The sequence below is a fragment of the Buceros rhinoceros genome, unplaced genomic scaffold (genome assembly GCF_000710305.1).
Source record: "Buceros rhinoceros silvestris isolate BGI_N320 unplaced genomic scaffold, ASM71030v1 scaffold43870, whole genome shotgun sequence".
Taxonomy (NCBI): domain Eukaryota; kingdom Metazoa; phylum Chordata; class Aves; order Bucerotiformes; family Bucerotidae; genus Buceros; species Buceros rhinoceros.
The window spans coordinates 40,923-52,109 of NW_010388682.1; the positions used below are offsets into that span (position 1 = coordinate 40,923).

General features: G+C 40.7%; 1 protein-coding gene across 1 annotated transcript in view; it reads right to left on the reverse strand.

Annotated features, from left to right (window-relative positions):
- Nucleotides 1-9,261: 9,261 nt before the first annotated feature.
- Nucleotides 9,262-11,187, reverse strand: part of LOC104488882 (OTU domain-containing protein 7A-like) — a gene marked incomplete at its 5' end in the record, with an annotated part of 4,923 nt that continues 2,997 nt past the window's right edge. Inside the window, one exon of the mRNA XM_010130980.1 lies at nt 9,262-10,800. Coding sequence (XP_010129282.1) covers nt 9,367-10,800 — 1,434 coding nt within the window. The remainder of the gene's footprint in view (nt 10,801-11,187) is intronic.

An 11,187-nucleotide genomic window follows, 5' to 3' on the forward strand; every position in this document is an offset into this window, starting at 1 on the left:
GCAACCAGCTGTGTCTCTAAATTATGAACTGGGAAGGGAACAGAAAAAGATAAATTCACTCCTTTCACACGGGATAAAAGTTTTGCATGAACATGGTCAAACACAGGGAAACCTGAAAAGTCACTTCAGCTTTAAATACACTTCTGATATATCTGTTATATTGTTTATTCAAATCCTAAATCGATCTTTGCTAAAATAGTATAAATGTATAGATGACAACAAGAAACTCAGAGACTCCAAAAAATGAGAAGGATGGCATGGCTAACAAGAAGTTGAATTCTTAGCCAACGAAAGTCAGTGAGACTTGCTTCATTCCTTGTTAACATTTATGTAAGCCCCGGTGAAAGCCAGCTACTATCTTTCTTTGAAATATGGACGTCAAGTACAAATATGTTTATTGTACATTTCTACGGTTTTAAAAATGCTGACTTTGCTAGGTTATTAGAAAGACTCACTTTACCTCTCCTGATTTTCTTAAAATTTATATAATTAGCTTTGGTTACAGTTGAACAGAGACCCTCAGTTAACGAGCAAATGAACCTCTACAAACCAAGGGCGCGACATCTGTGTTATTTTAATCCTTGGTTGGGGAGACAAGCCCTCCATATGCAAATTGAGCTGAGAAAGCCAGATCTTCTTTATTAGAAAATCTATCACAGGCCTTAAGGACAAAGAGCTTTAGAATTTGTCTAAGGAAGTGGAAGATGAGAGGAAAAAAAATAGCAATAGCAAAAAAGATGTACAAACAATTTGGGAAGGACATTTTATACAACTGTAACAGCAGTAGTAAGGTTATGACGAATTAGCTACATCTACCTTTTGTGTATAATTCAGAGTCCTTCAAGATTTGCCTGTGTCTGAGAGGCATTGGGTTTCAACACCACAGAACTGCCTAACAAAACCGATAAAATATACCGAATGGCAGGAATACATGTAAACAGCATTGGTATCGTCAATGTTTCATTCAACTTTTTCCACACAAAAATGCTAGTCACAAGAACCAAGGAGGAAGAACAAGGCTCTCCAAGGAGAACAAAGTCTTTCAGCCACACAGCAGTCAACTGGCATTATGGAAAGTTTCTAGCAGTATTTTATGTCTTAATGTTGAATGCAAAATAAAGCTCTAGATGGGTTCCACTAAGAAAACAAGAGCTTTACGAATTTGAAAAACTGCTTCATAGCAGAATCATGGTTAGACTGGCACATTACAAATGCGACAGGAGTTAGCAGAGAAAAAGCAACAGGCTTGAAGAGACAGAGAAGTAATTGCTCCTCCCCAGGAAAGAGCACAAACCTCATCTAGATCATTGGGATGGAGTTTTACACAGAACTGTCAAAGCTGGCCTGGAATACCCTGGTTGGGAGCTCCCAGCTGCTTACGTCTATGTGGCCAATTCCATTCGATATTTAATCTAGGCTTACATCCTGTTTGTTCTCCTTGCGTACACTGCAGGAACAGAGATCGGTACCATGTGCATGCAAAGCTCTCTGAGCAGCTCCGAGAGAAAGCAGTTTTTGTACTGTACACGCACGACGTGCATTATACAAAGACCGTATTTACAGTACTCAGAAACTTGAGCAAATAAACAATAAAACCATTGCTTAATTTCTGTTAGTATTAAAACGTAAGTGCACACAATTTGCAAAGTGTAGAGACGAGAGTGCTTCTATCATGCCCACATGGCTGTTTCAATTTGTACCTGATTGCAAGCCCATTAAAAGGAGAGGCGGGGCATTCTCTGAGCCTGAGATGCCGTGTTTTGCTGCTACATCTCCTGCGTATTTCAACCAAAAGCACAGGGAAGAGGCTCTGTGTTACTGAAACCTGGAAGCATACGACAAGGCAGTGTTCCACTTCAGCTTTACTGCGAAGATACCGCTCAGACGCCACGCGCCAGAACAAACCGTATCTGTTTTAAAGGCAAGAATGACCACAACTGCTCCGTTTCGGCTAGGCTGGCCATGGCTCTCAGGCTCCCGACATGCTGTCAGGCTTCATCAGGCGAAGCTGCTGGGCCAAGCAGTTCTAATTTTGTTCTGTGGCAAAGCAGTTATATGGGATTTAGCTAAGAAGTCGCCTTTTACCTCTCAGCTTGCCTGAGAGGGAACGTGCAACTCCAGCGTAATTCCTTTTTCATGTTTGTATTGATTTTGCATGTCAACAAAGAAAGAACCGGGTCACTATCATACAAGCTTATTCTTCAAACTCCCCCTCCCCCTTATTTTAAAAAAACCATCATTTTAAAGGGGCAAAATGCAAATGAAATACAGAACTCACAAGAATTAGGCACTGTTTAGTTATAACATTGGATCGTATTTTTTGCAATCTTAGATGATTCTGCCACTAGAGTGCTTTAAGGGAACAAAACTTGCCATTTTTCTCTCCTTGCTCAACAGCAAACCTCTGTGACAAAGTAAGAGACTACATTAGATGCAGAGATGAACAGCAAAACAACATTTCTCTTATTTTCCCAGAATACAGGAAGATCTACAAAACTTCCAGCCTTGATAGGAAATAGCTTTTGATACGTCTTTAACTATTTCCCCTCTTTTTAGTATTTTGGTGCCATGGTTACTCCACCAGCTATCACTCTATTTTTACCCCATCTTCTCTTTCGACCAAGGTTTCCTGACGCACTGACGCTTATCAAAGAATTACAATTTTTAAAAGAAAAATTGAAGGTAACAGGTTATTCAGATGAAAATTCATTCAGTTATGCAGACTAGAGCAGGCTGGACCGTTTCAGAGCCATGGTTAAACAAGGAAGTGGGACAGCGGCTGCATCCCGTTCAGTGACTCTCAGCCCTGGAGAGTCATCATTTTAAGGCTGTTTGGAACATGGTGGCTTTTACCCATATCGCGCGTTCCACAGTGCAAATGTGCATCAGCCATTTCAGTTCTCTTGGTACAGTACATGCATTCAGGTAATGGGAGATACGACAGCAGTCAGAACAGCACGTGCACTTGAGAGGAAGAACAAACCACCCACCCAGAGTGATCATGGTATCGAAGAAAAAGAGGCCTTTTATGCCCCCCCAACTGGTGGAATACACTAGCCCCATGACAAAGGCAACAGTTAAACGGACGACTCTGTGGTGTTTTGGTACAAGGCAAATCTCTCCATATTCAGGCAATCACTTTATGAATAACCCAATTATTTGCTCACACATGGAAAACTGCCACAGAGAAAATGTAAATTCCACTGACTGAAGCGTAGGCTATAAAGAAAAGCCCTGAATACGTGTTGGAGTAACGCTCACTTGATTTTCTGAAACCAAGGAAGAGCTTTTGCTCCCACAGAAACGGATGCTCAGCACATCTTAAAGCCAGTCTATTTATTAGGAGAAACCTAGATGCAGAATCTTAATGTTAGGCATCCAGACTTGAAAATTTTGGCTGCAGTACATATCTTAATAGTAATTCTTAAACAAATCCCAACAAACGAAACCACGGGAGTTATGGAATTCTAAAAATCACACTGATTCCTAACTTAACATATGCATCAGTTTGCAAAGTCTTTTTTGCACAGTTCATCAGTCATTGAAACGTACAGTACAAAGAACCATGAAGAAATAAAATCTGAACACTTTAATCTGCAAGAAGCTAATGCATATTTAAATATATACTATGACACAACATATCTGCCAGTGAGAGGATGACATTTCCACAATCTAGAGTGATTTTTCTTCCCACAGATGCTAAATGATTGCACTGGATATTAATTCTTGATTTTCATTTTGAAGGAATAACAAATTTCCAATTCTGTTTTTTGAAGAAGCAAAGTAATCCTGCTCCAGTGGATTCACGGGGTGCTATCGATGTCCCAGGTAAATCAGCATCTGCCCAGAAATGATTCATGGTAAGAAGACTTTCCAGCTGACTGTTTATTCAGAAGCTGCTTATAGAAGTGGCTATTGGTAGGGACCAGAAGGAAGAGTGGAATTAGGGAGGGAGGGACAGTGCCGTACCAAAATATGTAAAGAAAAAATTAAAGCTTTTCAATTAAAAAAAATTCGTATATTCAACTTGCATTAGATAGAGATGTGCACAACAGACAGAGCAGTTAGAAACAACGAGTACATTTACAAAGCTTTCTTTTCACGGTTAATTTCTACCAGCATTTCTGAAGGTAACCTGCTAAAATGATGACCCTGTTTAGAATAAAGGCGCAAAATATTGCTCTGTAGCATATTTTGAAAATAATATAAAAATAATTTCTATATTACAATTTAAACTTGGCTTGTAAAATTCCAACATAATACAGCCTTAAGTCTACAAATAGCACATACTTACAAACACCTCCGCGATGTTTTCCGCTCATTTTTAACAATATAGTGTTTTAGTCAGATACCCTGGAAATTAATGTGCAAAGTAAAACAGATAGTAGTTTCTGTTACGGAAATAACTTAAACTCGATGCTATATACTGTCTGGTGATCCGCTGTGTAAGCGGAATAAAAATGAATACTCTTCAAATACACTGACAGGGACTTAAAACACACGAAGCTGAAAAGCCATCTACACTCAGCATCCGTTACTTCACTCATCCAGACCTGTGCCTGTTTGAGATTACTGGGGTTCCTGTTAACACAGGGGTTTTTGCACACCCCCGGTGTCAGGATGACCGCGCTCCCTTACTAACTCGTACACTACTTTCCCGTCTGACTCGCAGGTGTTTTGTGTGTTTATGAAGCACCTGATTTAAGGCCTCCACCACAAAGGGGATTCTGCCCACAGATTTCAGAGGACAGCAGATTTAGCCCAAGGACGCCTAAGGCTTCCCTCGTCATCTCAGGCAAAATTCTCCTCGATTCTCTCCTCATGGGAAGAGGCAGGCGGAGGGGAACAAACTCTGGCTAAAGGCCTCGATCCCACAAACATTTATGCTTTTCCTTAGCAGTTAAGTTTATGAAAATAAGCGGTCTCCTTGATGTCAGGGAGACTATTCACGTCGGTGAAGTTGAGCACCAGTGTAACTGCTTGCAGAACGAGAGAGTTAGAGGGCAGTATTTTGTTGGATCTGTGCTGTGATATCTACATGTTCCTCACACGAGAAGTAGATTACCCTGAATAATCGCGTACGTACAAGGACTGGTATTGCCTCCGTAGACGGCTTTGAGCTGCAGTTCAGTGGTGCGCAAATCCACATTAGTCGTCTCTCCTCAGTGCCTTCTGTGTCAAGTAATAGTGCTCACGCCATGACTTTGGCGGTTTTAGAACAGACCACTCTGGAGACCTCACTTGGCCTATTTAGACTTCTCATGCAATAAGCATCACGGAACTTTCCAAGTACAGCCTCTTTCTTTCACTGATCCCCTTGGTGTTACTCTTGACTTAGGAAGAAGGAACTAACTGCTAAAGAAAGCCAGGTCACAGGCAAAATTTCCATTGCATTTATAAAGCTTAACAAACCATAACAAGAAGTTAATAAATTGTTTTAAAATCAAAAATATCTGAAGTTACTTTTGATAGTCTACACCACCTTCTTCTGAATGAGCTGCTTGTTAGCCATACGCTACAACCGATCAGCTGAAATCCACATCTGAAAAAATACTTGTAAAGTCTAACAGTAGTTTATCAACTCTTTATAAAGCATTTCAAATGGAACTTTAATATAAAGTGTGACTGAAACCCATTATGTATTACAGGCATCCTCTGTTACGAACAGATCTTTGTATCAGAGTTTATGAACAAAGTAAAAAAATTGCATAATAGGTTTAAGCCTTTTTTAAACTAGAAAAATTGCACATTCACACATTAAAAAAATCCCAGTTTCCTCCAACCTAAATATCTCCTAGTGATTTTGGATGTGTTCTGGGAAGATGCAGTCTACCCGGCGTTTAGTCTGTACCATTGAAATCTGGACAACAGTGATAATTCTGGAATGACTATCAGGGAGAGAGGGGGGAAAAGCACATATGAATGCAAAACCACGGATGTGTATTGCAGCCACTTGAGCTAACAGGAGGATTGAACAGGGTCCTCCAAAACCAAAACTGACTTTCATACAGCTGGGACCAAGCGGTAACTCTAACGAGCTCTGGAAGGTATCCAGAGGGCAGATCTGGTGCAGAAAAGGATTTGCTGGCCTATGGGCTACGTATGCTTTCAACGTAAAATAAATGGAAAGAGCAGGTTCGCCACTTAGCGCAAGAGAAAAATGTGTTTGAGGAATATTCCCTCTCGCACCTAGTTAAGGAACGATGCAATTTCTTTCAGCGCTGGTGAATGCAACTCACGAGCAGTTGGGAATTCTCTCTGGAAATAACAGGTAGAAAATTTCCTCTGACAGCTAGACTCTTCTTTCAGTGGGACAGCCACTTCCCCAGAAGGAGGTACTGTCGCTGCCTGTTGGGACTGTTCAATACTGACTATGGTATCCCCTTTAGACACCTGCCACAAACAGCTCAGAAAATTAAAAAAAAAATAAATAAAAATCACAGTCTTACTCATCCAAAAAAAGCTCCTGGGCAAAGATGGGTAGATTCAAACTAGCACATGGTACTGTAGGCCTGCAGCTTCTCAGCAGCAGATGTTAAGGGACAAGAGAACAGTGGGATATTTCAAGAGAGTTCTAGAAGAACACAGCAATATTAAGCCAATTATTCAAAGATATACCTGGAAAAGGATTCTGAGGAAACAGGCAGAACTAAAAAGCGTTGTGTCAGTATTTCATACAACAGATACTTTGAAGCGAGCAATCCAATAGCGGGAAATATTTATGGAAATTTCTGAGTGACTTGATGACGATAGTGAACACTGAAGTCTGGGATTCTATACAGACAAGCCTGTTATTATTCAGAAGACCAATTAATGATTCAAAATAATCTAAAATACAGGTACAGTCTATTCAATAATTTAGAATACAGTAATTTATCCAAATACTGACCAGCTCTTTAAAAGCTCTTTTTTGTGGGTAGTAGAACCTAAAAACATACCACAGGAAAAAAACCTCCTTTGAAAAATGGGAAACAGCAAATTCTCATGGGAATTGCTTCTTTTTATGTACGTGCTGTTATTTTTTTCCTCATTCAGAAAGGATACGACTGACTTAAATACTTGGGCTGGTGTAGTTTGCTGCTAATGTAGTATTTCTTAAGCACAACTTTACACAGAAGCAATCCTCAAAGTATCAAATGCTAACTGCTACTCTAATGCTCTAAGAATTATTAAATATTTCCTTTTTTCCCCGTGAAGTTTTATCCTGTCAGTTTTGTCAGTCTCAGCAACAAATACAGTCAAGTATGACTTGATTTTACATGATCTGGCCTGTTTTAGCACGATCTGCAATCACAGATTTCTTTGGCAACGAGAACTTAGATGTAATCACAACAGTTAACCGACACCGGACACTGCTTACCACTGTACACACGGGGTTTAGAACGCGCTTACTGTAAGGACACGCCGAGTTTTAACCTCTCATTACACACACCAGTATTTCCCTTTTATGAAGAAATGCAAATTCAGTAACGTTCCGCGTACGCTCCATACGCAGCAAGAAACACGAAGTACAGGTCTGGATTCATGGAACAGCTAACATGGCAAAGACCATGAGTTTTGAGGAGTGGCTAACGGACTTATGTTGAGACTATTCTGTAAACCTCCCGTTCAGCACAAAACCTAACGATAGGGTCAATTTTAAGTATGTGCTTAGTGCCACGGATTTCAGTGGGACCTCAGCAAAAGCTAACGTGCTTTTCCTGGAAGACAGCACACATTGGCATTCAAGTTTGGTTTCAAGGCTATCGAGGATGAACTGTATGCAAGTGAAATGCTGCCACTCGTGTCAAGAATAAAAACTGGGGTACAGCAGAGAACCACCAGTAACAAAGACTCTTTGGCCAAGAATCTTTCCTGTGCCGGCCAGAAAAATGCTATTCCGTAGTGAGGAAGGCAGAACTCATGTTCTGCACCTGTAGGGGGCAGAGCGAGCAGTCAGGATTGAAGGCAATATTTCACCTATTAGTGAAAGATTAGCTCTTTTTAAAAAAAACAAATGGGTAGACAGTCAGTGAGCCATTGCTTGCTTACAAGTGGAACAACACTAACGATGTATTCTCACTAAATTATGCCAGCTGATACCGGCAAGTACTGTGTTCAAGAAAACTTCCTAAGGTCATACATCTACTTCAACGGTATCTGCAGTGGCTGCTCTACAGAAATGTTTCTATGAGCAAAGTTTTCTTTTCAAAAGTACTGCAAATAGGTAATAATTGGATATCGGGCTTGTGCAAATCTGTGCTTGGCGTTGCCATTCATACTGGAGGTATTTTATAGCCATCTCGGAACCTCCCGGTGGGTGCATAATTCACTCCAGCAGAAGACTCAGAAATAGGCGAGTCTTCAAGAAAGGCTCGACACAGTTATGTTTGCAACAACTATCACTTGATAATGTTGAGGAGGAATAAAGAAATAGTGATTAAATTAATGCAATGGCTATGGGAATCAATTGATGCCATACATTTGGTTTGACAAGCAGTTCATTCAGCTCTAAAATGATCCTAAATTTCCTAGCTGGTCATCAAATTTTCCAAATCTAATAAAATTCTTACGTTTTAACATTTCTCTCACTTTTAACAGCAATGAAAATACTACCAAAATTCAGGTGTCCAAAACTCTCCTATGTGGGGTTTTTTGTGACGTGAAGTCTTGTAAATAATGTATTTTTTATAAAACCTGTTTAAAAATTCAGTACAAATAAAAGTGGCTCAAACCTACTTCTTATGGAAACGTAAAGATAACCGGTAAGAACTAAAAATTAGCAAGAGCTACAGCCCTCATGAATTCAGACCTTTCACTCCCATTTTCTCAGATTCATTCAATTCAGACTGAAGTGAGTACAAACATTAGTAGTAACGCAATATGCTGCCATGTTAAAAATGTGCAGTATGCAAAATCACCACCCTCCTGAAAAAAAAGGCTGTGAAAAATTTAGGTTTTACTGAGGAAAAAATACTCTCATAATAGCTATAGAATTCAAATGTCTGCAAGGCAGATACTACCCTACTACAACACCACATCTCCGGTATTATGACTTTCCCCTATCATTCTACTACCTGAGTGATGTCAGTGTAAATTCAGGCACCATTAGTAATTTTTTGACCAAACATATACACAGCACTGACAAAGGAGTAAACAACCCTTCAGCTTACCAGTATATGTAAAAAAGACACTGACAAAATGGAAAATAATATTTTTTTATGATAAATTAATCCTATTTCCTCATTGCCCCGGAAAAGCGAAAAGCTAGACACTATTTACTCATCAATCCTTTATTCTTTCTTTAAGGATTCCTTTTACTGCAATCCAACACTGTTTACTTTGTAAGTAAGAAAATGGTAAAACTAAGTAGTCACGGAAGAATCCTCAATGCCTGTGTCCCTTGCTTTCTCTCTCCCTGCGCTTTAACTCTTCTTTGTAGCAGTATGAACAGTAATTTTCAGTCTCAGGACGACCATAAAAGGAACAGTTCTCCTTCTTACAGCGGTTCTGCTGGATGGAATATATTGGGCAAACTGTGCTTCTGCCTTGATTTTTATCATTGTTCAACCAGGTCTGAGGAGCATCCTCATCGGCGTATTCTAAGCAGTCTCTAATATCACCAGTATTGAATCCATTGGTGTATGTCTGAGACTTGTGTTCAGTAGGCATGGCATAGCTCAGCGATTCCACCGTGTTCACTGTACGGATACCGGATATCCGGGCTGGGCTATAGCTCTGAGAAGACAGCGATCTGTTTTGTTGGGGATAGGTGGCACAGGTTTTTAAGGTGCCAACCACTGGCTTGTAGGTATCATCTTGGAAGCTCGATGGCTTGGAGTTGACATCATGCAAATGGATGACGCTTTGCCTTTGAACAGGTGGCGTATGGCTATAGTGGGCAGATACTGGAATGGGTCCGCTTTTCTTAGCACCATTAATAGGTGAAGAAAATGACCCAGGAGTGGGACTAGTGCGGTCTTTAAATTTTAAAACCAGTTGAGTTGTATGGCTTTGAGACAAGACGGGTGATGCCCTATCCTGAGGAGATGTTTCCAATTTTTCTTTTGAATATGCTTCTGGCTCCAGTTTCCTAGCAGATGACGCATTCAGTGCAGCCTTTTTCTCAGCATCCTTTCTCTTCTGTTCCTGTTCCGCATTGAAACGCTCCTGTGCACTGGTCAGATAATAGCCTATCATCTCCTCGTGGAACTGATGCCTATGACTGGTCAAAAGAAGGCCAGCAAAAATAAACTTTCGTTCACCCTGCATGGCAGCCCTCAAAATGTTCAGGCTGAGTTTCACGTCAGTGCTGTACTTCCACGGGTCAGACTGCTTGTCAGAGAAGGATTTAGTGTTCATCTTTTCAATGGGGGAGTTGCTAGTTCTGTCAGTTGGAGATGGAGTGGTCTTTTCAGACGGAGAAGTGCTCGCAGACTGTCCAGATTCCTCTTTGCTCCCTTTTCGAGACTTTGACTTCTTCTCTTTGACTTTCTCTACTGCATCCCCATTTTTTCCATTCCCTGAATTGGCTCTGCTCATTTTGCCATGCACCAGGCCTCCAAGACCACCCATATTCTTTTTCAGTTTAATTCCCAGGGTTTTACTGAGGCTTCCTATTTTGTTGGCAACTGAATCCGTCCTGGTTTTGTCTTTATCTTTCCTCTGTTTGTCCTTTTCTTTTTCTTTGCTGTTTTTGCCGTTATTGCCGTTGGAATTACTACAGATGGAATCTCGGTCTGAGTCCATTGAGTCAGCCAGAGACTGAACGTCTTCCCCGGCTGAAGCTGTAGGGGATTCTGGTTGAGCCAAAGGGGCCTGCTATGGAAAAGTAATTATAATTAGATACAGCACAATCAGTTTCACATGGGGACTTGATGCAAACCCCCACCCCCCACTCCCAAATCTAATACAGATTTTGACATTGATTTGAAATGTATCTTCTAATTTATGACAAATTATGACACTTTAGACTGTTTTCTTCACCAAATAAAGCTTATTTGGTTGTGCTGACTATGAATCTTGCGTGTTCCTACGGTAACTTTTGGCTCCTTTCAAGCGCATTTGTAGAATAGAGGTCAGTCATTCAGAGGTTCTGCGAAAATCAGTGTCTGAATAATGGAAAGCTGGGATTGAGTGCTCCTGTCAAGGGGGAGGCTGCAGCACAACCGCCCTGCTTGTGCTGACCATCCGAGTGGCTGGGCAGCC